Genomic DNA, 22,253 nt, shown 5'->3' with positions numbered 1-22,253 from the left:
TCCTCCTCTCCAAAGAGTAAAGCCCTAGCTCCCTTAATCTCTGATCATAATGCATACTCTCTAAACCAGGCAGCATCCTGGTAAATCTCCTCTGTACCCTTTCCAATGCTTCCACATCCTTCCTATAGTGAGGTGACCAGAACTGGACACAGTACTCCAAGTGTGGCCTAACCAGAGTTTTATAGAGCTGCATCATTATATCACAACTCTTAAACTCTATCCCTCGACTTATGAAAGCTAACACCCAATAAACTTTCTTAACTACCCTATCTACCTGTGAGGCAACTTTCAGGGATCTGTGGATATGTACCCCAAGATCCCTCTGCTCCTCCACACTTGAAAATATCCTGCCATTTACTTTGTACTCTGCCTTGGAGTTTGTCCTTCCAAAGTGTACCACCTCACACTTCTCCGGGTTGAACTCCATCTGCCACTTCTCAGCCCACTTACATAGAAACATAGAAAATAGGTGCAGGAGTAGGCCATTCGGCCCTTCGAGACTGCACCGCCATTCAGTATGATCATGGCTGATCATCCAACTCAGAACCCTGTACCAGCCTTCCCTCCATACCCCCTGATCCCTTTAGCCACAAGGGCCATATCTAACTCCCTCTTAAATATAGCCAATGAACTGGCCTCAACTGTTTACTGTGGTAGAGAATTCCACAGATTCACCACCCTCTGTGTGAAGAAGTTTTTCCTAATCTCGGTCCTAGAAGGCTTCCCTTTTATCCTCAAACTGTGACTCCTCATTCTGGACTTCCCCAACATCGGGAACAATCTTCCTACATCTAGCCTGTCCAATCCCTTCAGGATTTTATACGTTTCAATAAGATCCCCCCTCAATCTTCTAAATTCCAACGAGTATAAGCCTAGTTCATCCAGTCTTTCTTCATATGAAAGTCCTGCCATCCCAGGAATCAATCTGGTGAACCTTCTTTGTACTCCCTCCATGGCAAGGATGTCTTTCCTCAGATTAGGGGACCAAAACTCCAGGTGTGGTCTCACCAAGGCCTTGTACAACTGCAGTAGTACCTCCCTGCTCCTGTCCTCGAATCCTCTTACTATAAATGCCAGCATACCATTCGCCTTTTTCACCGCCTGCTGTACCTGCATGCCCACTTTCAATGACTGGTGTATAATGACACCCAGGTCTCATTGCACCTCCCCTTTTCCTAATCGGCCACCATTCAGATAATCTGTTTCCCTGTTTTTGCCACCAAAGTGGATAACCTCACATTTATCCACATTAAATTGCATCTGCCATGAATTTGCCCACTCACCTAACCTATCCAAGTCATCCTGCATCCTCTTAGCATCCTCCTCACAGCTAACACTGCCGCCCAGCTTCGTGTCATCCGCAAACTTGGAGATGCTGCATTTAATTCCCTCATCCAAGTCATTAATATATATTGTAAACAACTGGGGTCCCAGCACTGAGCCTTGCGGTACCCCACTAGTCACTGCCTGCCATTCTGAAAAGGTCCCGTTTATTCCCACTCTTTGCTTCCTGTCTGCCAACCAATTCTCTATCCACATCAATACCATACCCCCATTACCACGTGCTTTTAAGTTTGCACACTAATCTCCTGTGTGGGACCTTGTCAAAAGGTTTTTGAAAATCCAAATATACCACATCCACTGGTTCTCCCCTATCCACTCTACGAGTTACATCCTCAAAAAATTCTATGAGGTTCGTCAGACATGACTTTCCTTTCACAAATCCATGCTGACTTTGTCCGATGATTTCACCGCTTTCCAAATGTGCTGTTATCACATCTTTGATAACTGACTCTAGCATTTTCCCCACTACCGATGTTAGGCTAACCGGTCTATAATTCCCCGGTTTCTCTCTCCCTCCTTTTTTAAAAAGTGGGGTTACATTAGCCACCCTCCAATCCTCAGGAACTAGTCCAGAATCTAAAGAATTTTGAAAAATTATCACTAATGCATCCACTATTTCTTGGGCTACTTCCTTAAGCACTCTGGGATGCAGACCATCTGGCCCTGGGGATTTATCTGCCTTTAATCCCTTCAATTTACCTAACAGCACTTCCCTACTTCTGCATCCTATCAATGTCTCTCTGCAATCTTCAACAATCCTCTACACTATCTACACCACCACCAACCTTTGTGTCGTCTGCAAACTTGCCAACCCACCCTTCTACCCCCACATCCAAGTCGTTAATAAAAATCACGAAAAGTAGAGGTCCCAGAACAGATCCTTGTGGGACACCACTAGTCACAATCCTCCAATCTGAATGTACTCCCTCCATCACGACCCTCTGCCTTCGGCAGGCAGGCCAATTCTGAATCTACCGAGCCAAACTTCCCTGCATCCCATGCCTTCTGACTTTCTGAATAAGCCTACCATGTGGAACCTTGTTAAGTGCCTTACTAAAATCCATATAGATCACATCCACTGCACTACCCTCATCTATATGCCTGGTCACCTCCTTAAAGAACTCTATTAGGCTTGTTAAACACGATCTGCCCTGCACAAAGCCATGCTGACTATCCCTGATCAGACCATGATTCTCTAAATGCCCAGAGATCCTATCTCTAAGAATCTTTTCCAACAGCTTTCCCACCACAGACGTAAGGCTCACTGGTCTATAATTACCCGGACTATCCCTACTACCTTTTTTGAACAAGGGGCAACATTTGCCTCCCTCCAATCCTCCGGTACCATTCCCGTGGACAACGAGGACATAAAGATCCTAGCCAGAGGCTCAGCAATCTCTTCCCTCGCCTCGTGGAGCAGCCTGGGGAATATTCCGTCAGGCCCCGGGGACTTATTCGTCCTAATGTATTTTAACAACTCCAACACCTCCTCTCCCTTAATATCAACATGCTCCAGAACATCAACCTCACTCATATTGTCCTCACCATCATCAAGTTCCCTCTCATTCGTGAATACCGAAGAGAAGTATTCATTGAGGACCTCGCTCACTTCCACAGCCTCCAGGCACATCTTCCCACCTTTATCTCTAATCGGTCCTACCTTCACTCCTTCACATAATTGAAGAATGCCTTGGGGTTTTCCTTTAACCTACTTGCCAAGGCCTTCTCATGCCCCCTTCTTGCTCTTCTCAGCCCCTTCTTAAGCTCCTTTCTTGCTTCCCTATATTCCTCAATAGACCCATCTGATTCTTGCTTCCTAAACCTCATGTATGCTGCCTTCTTCCACCTCACTTGTCACCCATGGTTCCTTCACCCTACCATTCTTTATCTTCCTCACTGGGACAAATTTATCCCTAACATCCTGCAAGAGATCCCTTAACATCGACCACATGCCCATAGTACATTTCCCTGCAAAAACATCATCTCAATTCACACCCGCAAGTTCTAGCCTTATAGCCCCATAATTTGCCCTTCCCCAATTAAAAATTTTCCTGTCCTCTCTGATTCTGTCCTTTTCCATGATAATGCTAAAGGCCAGGGAGCGGTGGTCACTGTCCCCCAGATGCTCACCCACTGAGAGATCTGTGACCTGACCCGGTTCATTACCTAGAACTAGTAATTACCTAGATCTAGTATGGCATTCCCCCTGGTCGGCCTGTCCACATACTGTGACAGGAATCCATCCTGGACACACTTAACAAGCTCAGCCTTGTCTAAACCCTTGGAACTAATCAGGTGCCAATCAGTATTAGGGAAGTTGAAGTCACCCATGATAATAACCCTGTTTTTTGGCACCTTTCGAAAATCTGCCTCCCAATAGGATATGGGATTTTAGCAAGGAAAAATCTCCTTCCATCTGTAGGGTGTTGGTCACCAAAGGAGATGGTTTTGAGATAATTGGAGACACAATCAATGGGGGAGGAAGGAGTGCAATTTTTTTTAAAAATTCTGAGCAACGATCCAGAACTCACTGCTGCAAAGTTGGAAGCAGATTCAAGATCAAGGGAATTGCATGAAAAAAAATTGAAAGGCTGCAGGGAAGGAACAATAGTGAGAGATTAATTGATGGTCATTTTAAAGAGGGGATATGGCCAAGATAGTTGAAATGGTTTCGTTCATTTTGAAGATTCTGGAATTACAAATTTATAGTAACAGAGGGCTGTGATTCTGTTGTTGTGAAGTCAAAAAGAGTGACGTGTCAAAATCAAGACGATTGCACCTGTGCACACATACTCTTTCATATGACAATGAAAAATTTCCAGCCACAATTCCAAGAACACAACATGTGCTTAGACAAGTGGAATTGTGCAGTTTGCAGAAACAGTGACTAAAACCAGGTTGTATATTTGTTCCTGTCTTCCTTCAGGCTCTCTTATGTCAGTTAATCCTGGAGTAGCTCGTTGGATTAAGGAGCTTTTCTGTCACAATGAACGGGTTGTTCTGGCTGGAGATTGGACTCATGGCTTCTTTTCGCTCACTGCAGTCGGTGCCACAAATGTTGGATCTATTCGCATTTACTTTGACAATGTGAGTATGGTAGACAGTTATGGGAAGTAAACCCAGTATTTTGAAGCGTTTTTATGCTTGCTGCCTATGCCCGGGATGAGTAAAAATGAGGTACTGAAAGTCTAAAAGAAAATGCTGGAAATGCTCAAGATCTGCAGACAGAGAAGTAGAGTTATCTTTAATATTTTACCTGTTGGAGTACTGCACTTAATTTTGGTTTCCATTTATTTTGCTTGCACCTGTTTGAGATAATGGGGGTATAATTGGCCATGAAAGTTCCTGTATGTCTCTGAGCTAAATATAAAAGGAAAGGGAAAAATGGTAAAATGTGGGTGTATAATTCCTGATCGATGGAACACTGTTAGCAACCCAAAGATTGGAAATTCAGTTCTATAAAATTACTGGGTGGAGTTTTGCAGCACAGCTTAAAGCACATATTTATGCTCCTGTGAAATGGCCACAGGTTTTCACTGTTAGCATGCTGTCTTAATGAAGTATCTGCTGCCGATTAGCCAGGATATATTGAACAAAAATGGAAAAATAGCTGAACACAGGCAAAAGTGCAGAAAATTGTTGAAACTTTCCAATTCACTAAGCATCCTCTTGCTTAATGCTTAAATTAAGTATCCTAAGGGGACAAGATTTTTGATATTTGAGGGATAACCATGTCTTGATGAAGGGGTCTCATTCGGAAACATCAGCTGTTAATTTCTACAGAGATGCTGCCTGACCTGCAAAGTACCTCCAGTAGTTTTCATGTTACTCATATTGATTCCCTCATTTAATTTCTCTCATTAAACTAGTTATGGGACATGCATCCTATTTCTCAATTGAAACTGAATCATTACCTTACAGATCACCCATCAGTGCAGATTTATGCATGGTCAATGACCTCAGTGTTAAGCTGGTGAACTATACACTCATTGGCCAATTTGCTGTTGCGCACTGCTATTGTAATGCATGGTTATTTGAGTTGCATAGAAACATAGAAAACCTACAGCACAATACAGGCCCTTCGGCCCACAAAGCTGTGCCAAACATGTCCTTAAAACTATATTCTGCCATCATATTTGACCTACCAAAATGAACCACCTCACACTTATCTAGGTTGAACTCCATCTGCCACTTCTCAGCCTAGTTCTGCATCCTATCAATATCCCGCTGTAGCCTCTGGCAGCCTTCCTGTCAATCGCCTTCCTGTCAGCTTGAACTAGTTTGGCCATTCTCTTCTGAGCTCTCATTACCAAGATATATTCACTGACAGAATTGATGCTCTCTAGATTTTTGGTTGTCCTTTTTGCACCATTCTCCATAAATTCCAGACTATGCATGAAAATCCTAAGAGATGTCTTATGAGAATAGGTTGAGTGAACTTGGCCTTTTCTCCTTGGAGCGACGGAGGATGAGGGGTGACTTGATAGAGGTGTACAAGATAATGAGAGGCATTGATTGTGTGGATAGAGGCTTTTCCCCAGGGCTGAATTGGCTAGCAGGAGAGGGCATAGTTTTAAGGTGCTTGGAAGTAGGTACAGAGGAGACGTCAGGGGTACGTTTTTTACATGGTGAGCTGCCAGCGGTGGTGGTGGAGGTGGAAACGATAGGGTATTTTAAGAAACTCCTGGATGGCTACACGGAGCTTAGAAAAATAGAGGTAGGGACATGTTCAGCACAGCTTTGTGGACCGAAGGGCATGTATTGTGCTGCATGTTTTCTATGTTTTTATGAATTTCTGGGATACTCAAACCACTCTATCTGGCACCAACAATAGTTCTGTGGTCAAAGTCACTTAGATCACATTTTCTCCACACTCAGGTTGGAGGAACAATACCTTATATTCCGTCTGGGTAGCCTCCAACCTGATGGCATGAACATCGACTTCTCTAACTTCCGCTAATGCCCCACCTCCCCCTCGTACCCCATCTGTTACTTATTTTTATACATACATTCTTTCTCTCACTCTCCTTTTTCTCCCTCTGTCCCTCTGAATATACCTCTTGCCCATCCTCTGGGTTCCCCTCCCCGCCCCTTGTCTTTCTTCCCGGACCTCCTGTCCCATGATCCTTTTGTATCTCTTTTGCCAATCACCTGTCCAGCTCTTGGCTCCATCCCTCCCTCTCCTGTCTTCTCCTATCATTTTGGATCTCCCCCTCCCCCTCCAACTTTCAAATCTCTTACTCACTTTTCCTTCAGTTAGTCCTGACGAAGGGTCTCGGCCTGAAACGTCGACTGCACCTCTTCATAGAGATGCTGCCTGGCCTGCTGCGTTCACCAGCAACTTTGATGTGTGTTGTTCGTGTTCTCCACATTCTGATGTTTTGTCTGAATAGCAACTGAGCCTCTTGTTTGTGCCTACATGCATTTATTCATTGAATTGCTGATTAGATGTTTGCATTAATGAGCAGGTGAATGTAAGAAAGTAGTTACTGAGTGTCTATTGTGAAGTCACTGTATACCAAGATGGATTATGAAATGGGACAGCAGTGTTGGAAAATAACCCTTACTGTATTTAACTTTTATTTTGCATAGGATCTGCACACCAACAGCCCTCGCTACATGAAGGGCTCCTACAATGACTTCAGTTTTGTTACAAACAACAACAAAGAAGGGGTTACCATGAGAAAAGGAGAGCATCTGGGCGAGTTCAACTTGGGCTCCACCATTGTACTCATCTTTGAGGCACCAAAAGACTTCATCTTTAACCTTAAACCTGGACAGAAGATTAGATTTGGAGAGGCTCTGGGGTCTATCTAGTAACATCATTTTTTAAAATCTCAAATTGGATGGGAGTAATAAGAAGTGGGTGCAGACTAGGAAGCAGGAGGAATGGCTGTACTGAAATTTGGTTGAAATTCAGGCCGTTCCTCCTCCATCACCCCAGAAGCATCTCCCTCAGCTGCACCATAACTAACGCTCCGCTCTCTCCTGAAACACGGAACTAACCCTACCCGGTTACTCCTTTCAATAGGAAGCTGATGGGAGGGATGGGGTTTTGAGCATGTGCCGTTCCGTTCTTTCTGTGAATAGGAGGACCCTGGCAGGTCACCAGGAATAAAAGAACTTTGAAAGATGAACTGAGTTTTTAGGGCCCAAGTCTTAAGGGACCCCATGAAACACTGCAGGAGATGGTGATGCAGAATGTTTGCTGAATAGCTCCATGCAAGTGGGTCATCCTAAGTTCATGCAGTAATTTTATATCCTTAAAAGTAAATTCATCAAATTACATTTCAGACAAAATAAAATAATGGCTATACCAAAACTTACTGCTGCGTTTTTTTTTTACAGAGCTGAGGGGGAGAAATGTTCAGACTTGATTGTTAATCCAGATGTCAAAATGGGGGAAACAAAATCAGATATGGTGTAAAACAAGCCAGTGACTAAACAGCCAAATACTGAGATGAATTTATATTTTCACTGGTTTACAATCTGGCTCTTGCCCTGTTTAACCTGCGTCTAGTTTCCTATAACCTGGCATGTTGGAACGTACAATAATACCTAAGGGCCAGACATCTTTACTGTTACTTTAAATGTAAATCATGTTGTTGCTCCTTAAATAAAATGTCAAAAGGTGGGGCAAACTAAGGTTGCTGATTTTTTTTTCTTTGGTCCTTGGTCAGCACCTGTTTATATCAAACCACCACCAAAGAGGGCACTGGAGTTGTCCCTTTATTAATGGTGACACTATATGTTGCTAGTACTTGGTGTCATTCCTTGCATATTCTGAAGATTGCTATTCCGTTCTGGGCTTAAGCACTAAATGAGCGGCCATAACAAATGTCCTTTTGGAGCTTCCCACACAGTGGTACAATATGAGAGGGAACAGGAGGTTTTAATTATATTTTTTGTTAGCTGTTTTTATAGTTTAGAAGTGTCTGGTTCAATCCTGCAGCTATTCACTGCAGGATTATTTTCATATGGAATAGTGAATAATGACCAAGGAATAAAATATACCAGTATTTCACAATAATTTTTAATTTCTAAGTTTTCCTTAGTTTTGGTATGAAGCCTTATATGCACAATAGAATGGGTGATTCTCCATCATCTGCATAACTGTTTTATTTTTTAAAAATTTTATCAACCTTTAGAACCCTTGTATTCCCAGTCTGCAGAAGGGTTGGAACCCTTTTCAGTGTAGACTGAGAATTAACACTGGTTCATTCAGCTGCTGCACCGCAAAGAAAAATATTTGAAGACAGACATTGGAATCAAATGTGCTGTACCGTATGCTTCACTATCATGAATGGTCTACTTCTGCTTCTTTCTTATTCGTGTGGGCACTTATTATCAATGAAATGCTGTAATAGGCCACAGCAAAAATTTTCTTATCATGGTTGTGGTAAAAGTAAGCTCCATAAGATGTGGGTTTCTTAATGTAAAAATAAAGTATATGTAATACAGCTCCAAGCTTTGAAAAAAATCCAACTACTGTATCATCTTCCCTTGGACATTATTATTTCCCCACAAAGCTCTGAATGATAATGTCTACCACAGGTCTTTTTGTAACACAATGAAGTTTCATAGAAACATTTCAAAGTGTGCACTATTTGCTGCTTCCACAAATGTTGTGTCCCATGGCTGAAAAAGCAAGAGATACACGGGTTGGATTCAGCATACCAGCAAATAGTTCAGATTTAAAAAATGAGTTTCCCTATAACAATAAAGATGGCAGATTGCCGATTAACACCATCATGCTCTGAGCATCTGCCGAATTTCCTGCACTCTGGCAACGTGCTGCTGTATGTGTGGCGCATCTTTCTTCAGCTTCATTGAAAGTGTTTCAATGTCTATCTCCAGCTTAAAGTGAACACAAAGGAGAAAGTCAAAGTCTGTCATCAGGAACCAAAGTTAACCTCCACATCATTACATGTGAAGTAAAGTTTGTTAAAATAAACACAACATACATGCTCAAATACGGTACTGAGAATAAATGAATGATGTAGAGTGTTGGAACATTTTATCAGTGTTGCTCAGCAGTATTCATAACAGGAAACCAGTAGCTGGGGATAACTCAAAGTTGGTTCATGCAGAAGGACGTACGAAAAAGCAGGTTTTTGCCTGGAATTTCTTCACAAGGCAGTGAAACTCCGGTACCCTGCATATGCAATTTTGATGCTAACATAGAAAACCTGCAACACAATACAGGCCCTTCGGCCCACAAAGCTGTGCTAAACATGTCCTAGGCTTTACCCATAGCCCTCAATTTTTCTATCCATCCAGGAGTCTCTTAAAAGACCCTATTGTTTCCGCCTCCACCACCGCTGCCAGCAGCCCATTCCACACACTCACCACTCTCTACGTTAAAAAAAAATTACCCTTGACAACTCCTCTGTACCTACTTCCGAGGACCTTAAGACTGTGTCCTCTTATGTTAACCATTTCAGCCCTGGGAGAAAGCCTCTGACTATCCACACGATCAATGCCTCTCATCATCTTATACACCTCTATCAGGTCACCTCTCATCCACTGTTGCTCCAAGGAGAAAAGGCCGAGTTCACTCAACCTATTCTCATAAGCCATGCTCCCCAATCCAGACAGCATCCTTGTAAATCTCCTCTGCACCCTTTCTATGATTTCCATGTCCTTCCTGTAGTGAGGCAACCACAATTGAGCACAGTATTCCAAGTGGGTACCAGGGTCCTATATATCTGCATCATTACCTGACGAAGGGTCTCGGCCTGAAACGTCAACTGCACCTCTTCCTACAGATGCTGCCTGGCCTGCTGCGTTCACCAGCAACTTTGATGTGTGTTGCATCATTACCTGTCAGCTCTTAAACTCAATCCCATGGTTGATGAAGGCCAATGCACCGTATGCCTTCTTAACCTCAGAGTCAACCTGTGTAGCAGTTCTGAGTGTCCTATGGACTCGGACCCCAAGATCGCTCTGATCCTCCACACTGCCAAGAGTCTTGCTGTTCCTACTACATTCTGCCATCATATTTGACCTACGAAAATGAACCACCTCACAGTTAACTGGGTGGAACGCCACTTTTCAGCCCTGTTTTGTATCCTGTCAATGTCCCATTGTAACCTCTGACAGCCCTCCACACTATCCACAACACCTCCAACCTTTGTGTCATCAGCAGATTTACTAACTCATCCCTCCACTTACTCATCAAGGTCATTTATAAAAATCACAAAGAGAAGGGGTCCCAGAACAGATCCCTGAGGCACTCCACTGGTCACCGGCCTCCATGTAGAATACGACCCGTCTACAACCACTCTTTGCCTTCTGCGGGCAAGCCATTTCTGGATCTACAGAGCAATGTCCCCTTGGATCCCATGCCCCCCTTACTTTCTCAATCAGCCTTGCATGGGGTACCTGGCTAAAATCCACATACACTACAACTACTGCTGTACCTTTATCAATGTGTTTAGTCACATCCTCAAAAAATCCAATCAGGCTTGTAAGGCACGACCTGCCTTTGACAAAGCCATGCTGACTATTCCTAATTATACTATCGCTCTCCAAATGTTCATAAATCCTTCCTCTCAGGATCTTTTCCATCAACTTACCAACCACTGAAGTAAGACTCACTGGATTAACACACCTAACAAACTCCACCCCATCTAAACCGCTTGCTCTAGGGAGATGCCAATGGATATTTGGGAAATTAAAATCTCCCACCACGGCAACCCTGTTATTATTACACCTTTCCAGAATCTGTCTCCCTATCTGCTCCTCGATGTCCCTGTTACTATTGGGTGGTCTAGAAAAAACACTCAGGAGAGTTACTGACCCCTAAAGCCTGGCACTCGAAGTAACCATTCCTGCCCCTCAGCCATCCAAGTGTCTGTAATGGCCACAACATCATAGCTCCAAGTACCCATCCATGCTCTAAGCTCATCTGCTTTGTTTATAATACTCCTTGCATTAAAATAGCAATAACGTAAAAAAAAATTCCTGAACACTCGACCAATCTTCAAGAAACAAAGGTGTGAAAGAGCAGGTTCCTGTTCATTTGATGACTGATGACATGCATGCTGAAGTACCATCTTTCTACTCAGATCCTCCACAAAGCAGGATATCAGCAATAGAGGGAGATTGTTAGCTGGAAAACAGAATTACTCCACAATAGGACAGATCCGCAAAACACAGAGTTGGCAAGTTGGCAGTGTATTAAATTCACAGCAACTACAATATGCGTTATTTCCAAAAGAACTTTCGAATAGACAGAAGTTTCTGAGATAGGCTTGCCCAGTACACAACTCAGAAATATTAAGTGCAATGGCTTTCTCATTGGGACCCTGTTTCAGATGTTTGATCATAAGACATATTGTAGGAGCAGAATCAGGCCATTTGGCCTATCCATCTGCTCCACTTTTCTATCTTAGCTAATTTATTATCCCTCTGAGTCTCATTCCCCTGCTTTCTCCCTGTTACCATTGACACCCCAACTAATCAAAATCCCTTCAACTTCTGTTTTAAATGTACCCAATGACTTGGCATTTACATTTGCCTGTGACATTGAATTCCACAGACTCACCTCCCTCTGGCCCTGGACTCTCCCACTGTAAAAAACATCCTCTTCCTATCCAGATCTAGATCTTTCGATCGTCGATAGGTTTCAATGAAATTTCCTCTCATTCTTCTAAACTCCAGCCATCATAGCCATCAAATGCTCCTTATACATTAACCCCTTCATTCTCTGCAACATTCTCATGAACCTCCTGGACCCTGTCCAATGCCAGCATATCCTTTCTTAGATAAGGGGCTCAAAACTGCTCAATATTCCAAATTGCCATTTGACCAACGCCTTATGAAGTTTCAACATTTTTTCCTGCTTTTATATTCTAGTCCTATTGAAATGAATGGTACCTTCCTTACCAGCCACTCAACTTCCAAGTTAACTTCCATGGAATCCTGCACGAGTACTCCCAAGTCTCTTTTCAGCTCTGATTTTTGAATTATCTTTTCATTTATTAAAGAGTTTAAGGCTTTATTCCTTCTACCTAAGTGCATATCCATAAACATCCCTATACTATATTTCATCTGTGACTTTTTTGCCAATTCTCTTAATCTGGTTAATTCCTTCTGCAGACTCCCTGCTTCCTCAACACTAACTGCCCCTTCTGTATTGTCCACAAACCTGGCTACAAGGCCATCAATTCCATCATCTGAATCATTGACATATAACATGAAAAAAAGCAGTCCTAACATCAACCCACTAGCAACCAGCAGCCAGAAAGGCCCTCACTATTCCCACTCTTTCCCTTCTGCCTGTCAGCCAATATTGAGTGGTTTGATACACATAACACAACCCTCAGTAATATGGGCCACTGAAGAAAGTTTACAGTTCCTGGAAAAGTCTCAGATTCCCTTTGTAAAGACAAAGTTCTCAGCGGCTAATGCAATCACTAGGTTAGCCATCATCACTAGTTCATTGCTCAGTGTTAATTTTACAATGATTGTGTTTAAACTGCTGGAATGGTTTAGAAGACATACTGATATTCTATATGAGTAAAGGGTGAGCAATAAACTAGTATTGAAATAGCTGATAGCGTTCAAGTTTATTGTCATTCAAACATATACATATATACTGCCAAATAAAACAACATTCCTCTGGACTAAGTGCACAACACGGTACATATACAGAGCCTATAAAAGTATTTACCCTCCTTGGAAATTTTCATGTTTTATTGTTTTACAACAATCACAGCAGATTTAATTTGCCTTATTTGACACTGACCAACAGACTCTTCATGTCAAAATGAAAGCAAATTTCTACAAATTGGTCTGAATTTATTTGAATTATTAAACACAAAATAATTGATTGCATAATCACTCAACCCCTGCAAGTCAGTATTTAGCAGATGCACCTTTGGCAGCAAATTCAGCCTTGAGTCTGTGTGGATGGGTCTCTATCAGCTTTGTACATCTGGACCCTGCATTTTTTCCCCAGTCCTCTTTACAAAACTGCTCAAGCTCTGTCAGATATGGATGGTGAGTGAACAACCGTTTCCAAGTCCAGCCACAAATTCTCAGTTGGATTGAGGTTTGGACTCTGACTCGGCCACGCCAGGACAATGATTTCGTTGTTTTTAAGCCAGGGCATTAACTTTGTTGTTTGTGTAGCTTTGGCTTTACGCTTGGGATCATTGTCTTGCTAGAAAACAAATCTCCCAAGTCGCAGTTCTCTTGCAGACCGTGTCAGATTTTCCTCCAGGATGTCCCTGTATTTTGCTACATTCATTTTACCCTCTATCTTCACAAGTCTTCCAGGGCCTGCTGCAGTGAAGCATCCACACAGCATGATGCGACCACCACCATGCTTCACGGCAGTGATAGTGTGTTTTGATGATGTGTGGTGTTTGGCTTACGCCAAACATAGCGTTTATTCCGATGGCAAAAAAGCTCAATTTTGGTTTCAGCAGGCCATAGAACCTTCTTCCAGTTGACTTCAGAGTCTCCCACGTGCAAACTTTAGCTGAGATTTCATGAGAGTTTTTTTCTTAACAGTGGCTTTCTCTTTGTCACTCTCCCATAAAGCTACAACTGGTGAAGCACCCGGGCAACAGTTGTTGTACGCACAGCCTCTCCCATCTCAGCCACTGAAACTTGTAACTCCTCCAGAGTCATAGTTCTCTTCTTGTATGATCATTCAGTTTTGGAGGATGGCCTGCTCTAGGCAGATTTACAGCTGTGCCATATACTTTCCATTTCCTGATGATTGACTTAACTGAACTCCAAAGGATATTCAGTGACTTGGAAATGTTCTTGTATCCATCTTGTGCTTTTCAATAACCTTTTTGTGGAGTTGCTTGAAGACATCCTATCTCTCCCAGAAGTTCTGGGAGTCTCCCGCATATTAATAGTGGCTCCCTGATGCCCGCAAATTACATACGATATCCCAGAAATCAACTTTTTTGAGAGCGAGCAAGAGCGCGAGAGAGAGCAAGAGAAAGCACGAGAGAGAGCGTGACAGCGCGCACGAGAGCGAGTGTGACCACGAGAGAGAGCGTGACAGCGCGCACGAGAGCGAGTGTGACCACGAGAGAGAGCGTGACAGCGCGCACGAGAGCGAGTGTGACCACAAGAGAGAGCGTGACAGCGCGCACGAGAGCGAGTGTGACCACGAGAGAGAGCGTGACAGCGCGCACGAGAGCGAGTGTGACCACAAGAGAGAGAGCGCGCCATGGCAGAGTGTTCCAAAAAAATATATAAAACGTACGTCACCCCAGACTACACTAAAGTGTACCCCTGCCTAATAGGGGTCAAAAATAATGACAGTGTTTGCAATAGTGACTTTTCTATTGCCCATGATGGGTTAGGACTGTAAAAGACATGTTGAGGTGAGCTTAACGGGCGTCATTTGTTCATTAGCATAGCTAACGTTATTTAAACTAGCTGACTCGCTGCTAAGGAGCTACTCTATTGCAGACATCCCACCTCTCCCGGAGGTTCCCGGCGTCTCCCGCAAATTGATGGTGATACCCCCCTGAAATGAGTTTTTGCAGGGTGGGACGTCTGTGCTTAGAGAATTCTTTTGTCTTCATGGTGTAGTTTTTGCCAGGATACTGACTCACCAGCAGTTGGACCTTCCAGATACAGGTGTATTTTTACTACAATCAATTAAATGTCTTGACTTCACATGGTGATCTCCATTTAACTAGTTATGTGACTTCTTAAACCAATTGGCTGCACCAGAGATGATTTGGTGTATCATATTAAAGTTGGGTGAATACTTTTGCAATCAATTATTTTGTGTTTTATACTTGTAATTAACTTAGATCACTTTGTAGAGATCTGTTTTCACTTTGACACAAAAGAGTTTTTTTCTGTTGATTAGCATCAAAAAAGCCAAGTAAAATCCACTGTGATTCAATATTGTAAAACAATAAAACATGACAACTTCCAAGGGGGGTGAATACTTTTTATAGGCACTGTAACTCACACGTAACACAAGTAATATTACCACAAATAAATTAACAAATAAAAAGATATATTCCAGAACATTGACATTTGGCATAACGTGCATTTAAAATACAAAAAGTATATAGTGTAACGCTACTGCCACATGATAAGTGATGATTCCTGGATGAAGGCAGGGTGTTCAGTAGTCTCACGGACACAGACTGGGTGGAAGAAGCCAATTCCCATCCTAGTAGTCCTTATCCTAATGCTACAGTACTGATGGTGGGTGTGTGGGGTGGGGGGTAGGTCAAATAGTTTGTGGAGGGAGGGATCCTTCACAATGCTAAGGGTTCTGTAAGCACAACACTCCTGATAAATGTCTCAGATCGGTGGAAGAGACACCCTGATGATCCTCTCAGTAGTCCTTACAATCCTTTGTAGGGTTTTGCGGTCAGATGCCTTGCCATTCCCATTTCAGAGTGTGGTGCAGCTGGTCAGAACACTCTCAATGATGCTCCTGTAAAAATTAGTTAAAATGGGAGGGGGGCCTTTCTCACCTCAATCTCCTCAGGAAGTGGAGATGCCAAGGTACTTTCTTGACTAAAGAGATGGTGTTGAGGACAAAGTGAGATTGTCCATTAATTGCACTCCCAGAAACCTAGTGCTCTGAACTCTACACAGAGGACCCACTTACATGCAGTGAGGTGCTGTCAGCCTGCACCTTCCTAATTATCTCTTCAGTCTTGTCCACATTGAGCTAAGTTGTTGTGCTTACACCACCCTGAAGTCCTCTCCCCCTCCTCTCTGTATGCCATCTCATCACTGCTGTTGATGAGATCAAACACCGTTGTGTCATCAGCAAACTTGATGATCCAGCTTGAACTACATCATGCGTCAGCAGCGTGAACAGAAGCGGACTGAGCACACAGCCGGGGGCTGGGGGATACATGATAGAGTTAGAGATGTTGCTGCCAACAGGGACTGACTGATCTTTCTGTCAAGAAGTTCAAGATCCAGTTACAGAAAGAGGTGTTGAGACCCAGTGATATGTCTAGTTGTGCTTATCAAAATGAACGATAGTGTCAGTGTCCTTATATAAAACACTCAGCATGCATGCATGCATGAGAAGCAATATATGAAACTTTAGCCTTGATTGCAAGGGGATGAAGGACCGTGTCTTGCTACAACTGTACAGAGGTTTGAGGCCATATGTGCAGTCAGGTCATCTCATGTAAGGACGGATTGCTTGTATTAGAGGCAGTTCAGGAAAGAAAGGTCACTGAAAAGCAAAAAGAAATCTGCAAGTGCTAGAAATGTTCAGCTACAGCATTTCTTCTCATTTCAGTTCTCATTCTTCTCCCTCTATTTACACCTTTTACAGACACATCAGCTGTCTCTAACAAACTTTCACCAAACTCTCTAAGCCAGCACCACCACCACTCTCTAGCACAGATTACTCTTGTCCTGCATATTTAAAATCAGTTTGAGTTCTAACCAAGTTCTGATTAAGGGACATCAACTGGAAGTAATATCTTATTCCCCAACATACAGTAGCTGAGTATCTTCATTTTCTGTTTTGTCTCAGTACACTGACCTATAGAATGAGGAGATATACATTGCCTTACAGCGACTTTGTGCCATAAGCCAAACAGTTGGCTGTAAATTAGCAGAACTTAGCTTCTTTGATTTCAGGCCAAACAAGGGAAGATGTGGGAACACACACAAAATGTTGGAAAAACTTAGCAGGCCAGGCAGCATCTATGGAAAAGAGTAAACAGTTGATGTTTCAGGCTGAGACCCTTTACCAGGACTTCAGTCTCATCAGGGTCTCAGCCCAAAACGCTAACAGTTGACACTTTTCCATAGATACCTCCTGGCCTGCTGAGTTCCTCCAGTATTTTGTGTGTGTTGCATGGAGTTCCAGCATCTGCAGATTTTCTCGTCTAAGATGTGGGAAATACATTCACCTCATCAAAAAAACATTCTCTTCCCTCTCTCAGATGTGCTGCCTCCAAACATAAATGAAGTACTGTCCTGTCTTACCAGAAATTTTGAGCAAAGTGTGAATAGTTTTTGATGGCATCTGTAAGACATATTTGACCTTTCCGGCACTCATCTTCCTCATAGATTCTGCTGCATCAGTACCTAACCCTGCTAAATAAATTTAACAATATCCTATCCTTACTGCGGGAGATTAAAATGTGCTTGGTGGACAATTACCAGAGTCTGTTGTTGGCAGTGAAGGAGTGGGGACTTTCCACTGGGCTCATTTTACCAGGTTAGCCATGGTTGCTGGGAATGGTACATTTCAATAAATCCCCGCATTTTCTCAACGCCCCACAGCAAGGAGCCTTGCTACTGTGGACTGGGAACAGAGCCAGCAGACCACATATCACAGTCCAGTATTCCTGCTATTGACATCAGTGCAGCTCCATCCCTACTGTAAGCATTCAATAGAGAAAGATAATCCCATCAAAAGACAATAAATTAAACCTGAATACATCCTTGCAAAGGATAAACAATCACAATCAGATCCCACTGCAAAATAAAAACTATCCAGCCTCTACAAAGGATATGTAACACACTCCAGGAACAAAGATATACAGATTATTCCCCCTACATAACTGTTTTCCTCCTTCCCAGAATGAACTGTTCCCAGTCTTGGAACAGCATCCTTTCTCAGGACCACAGCTAGCTGATCACTGGACCACAATGTATTGTTTAACAGAAGTACACTTTTTGCTATCAAGTGACGACAGCTGAATGGGGAACTTGGAATCAATGCAGAGAAAGTAATGCTCTGCCTTCACCAGCTGTCCATCTCTCACTGAGAGGAATTCAGGGTTGGAAAGGTTTACCCCTACATGATGTAAAATGGTAAATGCAGTCTGTTCAATGTATCTGTGAATGGAACTGCTGTTAGACTACAATGATTTGTACCTGCTTTAACTCCTGGCTCATCTGCAGCACCTCTTCTTCCCCTTCTGCTGCATTTACCTGAAGCCAATTCTGCAGCACAGCAGTCTGTTTCTGCCAGGTTCTGGAAAGGAAAATAGTGGAAAGTTTATTGCATATTTCCCTATAGGAGACCATTCACTTCATCAAATATATTCCAGTTCACAGCAATCCTGTCCCTCACTAATTTTCTTTATAACCTACCCTTCTCCCATTCCCCTTAATGATATCACCTAGCTACACGCCTCAGCTATTTATAGTAGCCAATTCAATGATCAACTAGCTCATTTGGGATGTCAAGATGACACCTGCCCTATAAGACATAGAAGCAGAATTAGGTCATTCAGCCCATCGAGTCTTCTGTCATTCCATCATGACCGATCCCGGATCCCACTCAACCCCATACACGTGCTTTCTCACTATATCGTTTGATGCTCCGACCGATCAGGAAAACTATCAACTTCTGCTTTGAATATACCTACAGACTTGGCATCCACCTCAATCTGTGGCACAACTTTCCACAGATTCACTACTCTCTGGTTAAAAAATTCCTCCTTATCTCTATCCGAAAGGGTCGCTCCTCGATTTTGAGGCCGTGCCTTCTAGTTCTGGATACCCCACCACAGGAAACACCCTCTCCACATCTAGTCCTTTCAACATTCGGTAGGTTTCAATAAGATCCCCAACGCCTGCATTCTTCTAAATTCCAGTGAGTACAGGCCCAAAGCTGCCAAACGCTCCTCATATATTAACCCCTCTGGACTCTCTCCAATGACAACCTATCTTTTCTGAAATATGTGGCTCCGAACGGTAAGTGTGGCCTGACTAGTGTCTTATAAGGTCTCAGTATTATCTCCTTGCTTCCATATTCTATTTCCCTTGAAATAAATGCCAACATTACATCTGCCCTCTTTACCACAGACTAAACCTGTAAATTAGCCTTCTGAGAGTCTTGCACGATGACTCCTAAGTCCCTCTGCACCTCTGATGTTTGAACATTCTTTCCTTTTAGATAATAGTCTGCATTATTTTTCCTTTTATCGAAATGCATGATCAAACATTTCCCAACACTGTATTCCATCAGCCACTTTTTTGCCCACAATTTCTTCCAGTTTGTCCGTCTTGCTGCAATCGCATTACTTCCTCAGCACTACCTGCCCCTCCACCTATCTTTGTATCATCCACAAACTTTGCCACAAAGCCATCAATTCTATTATCTAAATTAATGACAATGTGAAAAGTAGCGGTCCCAATACTGAACCCCTAATCACTGACAGCCAACCAGAAAAGATCCCCATTATTCTCACTCACTGCCTCCTGCCTGTCATCCATTCTTCTATCCATGTCAGTATCTTTCCTGTAACATCATAGGATTTTATCTTGTTAAGCAGCCTCATGTGTGGCACCTTATCAATTGCCTTCTGAAAATCCAAGGAAATGACATCCACTGCCTCTCCTTTGCCCACTCTACTGGTTACTTCCTCGAAGACTCTAACGGATTTGCTAGGCTGAAACAATTCTGACTTTGATTTATTTTATCATTTGTCTACAGGGAAGTCACAGTCACACTGTCACAGACTCTATGAGAGATCAGAACTGAACCAGACCACTGGAACTGTGAAGCAGCAGTTCACAGCTGAGCCACTGAGCATTGATTGATTCTATTAATCTAGGCAGCACTCCTAAAGGCAGATTAAAGCTTTCTCCACACCATCATGGGATATCCATATGCCGAAATTCCAATAATGTAGTGACTTGGATCGGCCCATTTTGATCTTATGTTATGGATCTCAAAAGCAGGAAGTCACATCCACACTTGAGTCCTAAGCAAAGTACTCATTCAGTACAGAAGTACGAACCAGATAACATAAATATGCCTAAAACATTAGATGCGCTGGTAGCACCAGAAAAAAAACATTTTGTAGTCCATGAGCCAGGACCCCAAATTTGGGCCACCAGTACCATCTGGGGGGAATAATTCTTATAGTGATTTTTGGCAAGGTATACACCCCTAGTGCTAGAAAATATGTGATAGCTTTGCAGCGGTGGTAGCTTCCATGGTAACCTCCATACTATAAGAACCATGATCCCATGATAAGATGAATTATGCCAGGTATCTGTCCCCGTACTTTACTCAGATGATAAATCTCCCAGAGAAGAATCCTTCTGTGTATGAGACCTTCAGTGCAGCTGTCAAGTAACAACCCCTTTGGGCAGATCCCTGTGGACCAGGCTATTGAAGCCACAGTGAACAAAGACACACAGACTCCTGGAGGCACATCACGATTCAGTCTGAATGCTGGAGCTATCAAGCGTTACTACATAACAGCTGAGCACCGCAGTGCATTCCTGGGACAGTTAAGGGAGATGGTGCAAGGCAACAAATCAGAGCTTTGTCATGCGGAGCTACAGCGGCCAAGAATCCAGAAAGATGAGGAAGCAGTTTCAGCAGTGGTTAGCCTCATACATGAATGGGTCAACCCATTTGCAGAGAAGCGGAACCTTATTAGCATCTCTACAGCAAAGGCATTGCCTCCGACCTGATGAAGGCATATGAGATTGGTGAGCAATGCTATGCAACCTTCAAGGATGACAGACTAGAAGAAGACCCACCAGCAAAGAAATTCCATGACCCAATGAAAACCAACAAGCTGAAAACATTCAGTGATATGTGTAAGAAGAGAGAAGTGAAATCAAATGGGAGGGCGATCATCTTGAAAGCAGACAGGTCTTTGTTTGGACGCGTCATAGTGATGGCACAAGGGCGCAGTCTACGTATGGAGGATATCCTTTCTCATCCCCTTGGACCATTGCCCTGGGCCCTGTCCACACCAGAAGGATTGCTGAGAAAGACAAATAAAGCTACTTTAGCCACAACCTTGCAGAAAAATGTAGCAGTAGAAGAGCAACTCCCAGGAAACTCTGCTACAGTGGTTGATGGAATGAACTTGGTCCAAAGAGTGAGAGGTGATTAAGTTACTTTCAGAGATGTTGCCACAACAATTCTGGGTATGGCTCTGAGGGAAGGCAGTCAGAGTAGCAGAATAGATGTTGTGTTTGACAGATACAAAGAGAACTCTATCAAGGATAGTGAAAGATCTCTATGGGGTGAACAGACTGGTCATGAGTTGCAAGGTATCACAGTCACACAGATGGTGAGGCATGGAGGAGCTTACTGACCAAAGTCAGTAACAAAAATAGTCTCATTAGCTTCATAATCCATGAATGGAGGAAGGCGGAGTACAGAGCAAAACTACAGAAGATTCTGTATGCAACTGTGAATGACAAATGTTGCAGAATCACATCTCAAGACAGTGAGGAGGTGTCAGCTCTTCAGTGTCAACAAGAAGAAGCAGATGGTCGCCTACTACTCCATGCCGCCCATGCCAAAAGAGAGGGATACCAATCTGTAGTGATCTGCTCAGAAGACACAGATGTCTTTATCATTTAGCATTTTGTGACAAGATTGAGGCCCCATTGTTCCAGAAGTGTGGCACCAGAACCCGTACAAGGCTTGTAGACATCAGGAAGGTTGCTGCCACTGTTGGTGTAGAGGTTTGTAGGGCTCTCATCGGGCTGCACACATATACAGGATGTGACACTTTTGCAGGCAAAGGGAAGACCTAAAGTGCCCTAAAACTTCTGACCAGTAACAGGGAAACTCAGGACACATTCTTAGAGTTGGGTGAGGAATGGGACCTCTCGCCAGAACTGACAGACAAACTGGAGGCATTTACATGTCTCCTATATGCCCCAAAAGCATTGACCACCAAGGTCAATCAGCTCAGGTATCACCTTTTCTGTGCCAAAAAAGGTGAAATTGAAAGTCATCAACTCCCACCATACAAGGACTGCCTAACAAAACATGCACAGCGAGCCAACTACCAGGCTGGTATATGGAGAATATGTTTGAAGAAGGACCCACAAGTGCCAAGCCCTGTTGGCAGAGGATGGAAGATGGAGAGAGAAGAGGAAGCTGAACAGTTGGTGGTGCACTGGATGAAAGGCCAGCCAGCACCCGATGCCGTCCTGGATCT

General features: G+C 43.2%; 2 protein-coding genes across 7 annotated transcripts in view; one reads left to right on the top strand and one right to left on the bottom strand.

The window, feature by feature from the left end:
- Positions 1-7,977, top strand: part of pisd (phosphatidylserine decarboxylase) — a 175,025-nt gene extending 167,048 nt beyond the window's left edge. For all 4 annotated transcript variants that reach the window (XM_063031832.1, XM_063031831.1, XM_063031829.1 and 1 more), the window contains 2 exons: positions 4,271-4,431; positions 6,937-7,977. In XM_063031832.1, the coding sequence (XP_062887902.1) occupies positions 4,271-4,431; positions 6,937-7,161 (386 nt within the window). In that variant the 3' untranslated portion in view covers positions 7,162-7,977. The remainder of the gene's footprint in view (positions 1-4,270; positions 4,432-6,936) is intronic.
- The window catches only part of sfi1 (SFI1 centrin binding protein), a 269,555-nt gene that overhangs the window by 20,241 nt on the left and 227,061 nt on the right, over positions 1-22,253 (bottom strand). For 2 of the 3 annotated variants that reach the window (XM_063031824.1, XM_063031825.1), the window contains exon 32: positions 18,202-18,301. In XM_063031824.1, coding sequence (XP_062887894.1) covers positions 18,202-18,301 — 100 coding nt within the window. Of the gene's footprint in view, positions 1-8,170; positions 9,202-18,201; positions 18,302-22,253 lie in introns of those variants that run through there. The other variant, XM_063031826.1, reaches the window with a different exon arrangement.

The sequence above is a fragment of the Mobula hypostoma genome, chromosome 23, assembly GCF_963921235.1.
Source record: "Mobula hypostoma chromosome 23, sMobHyp1.1, whole genome shotgun sequence".
NCBI lineage: Eukaryota > Metazoa > Chordata > Chondrichthyes > Myliobatiformes > Myliobatidae > Mobula > Mobula hypostoma.
This window is presented reverse-complemented; position numbering and strand designations above follow the sequence as displayed.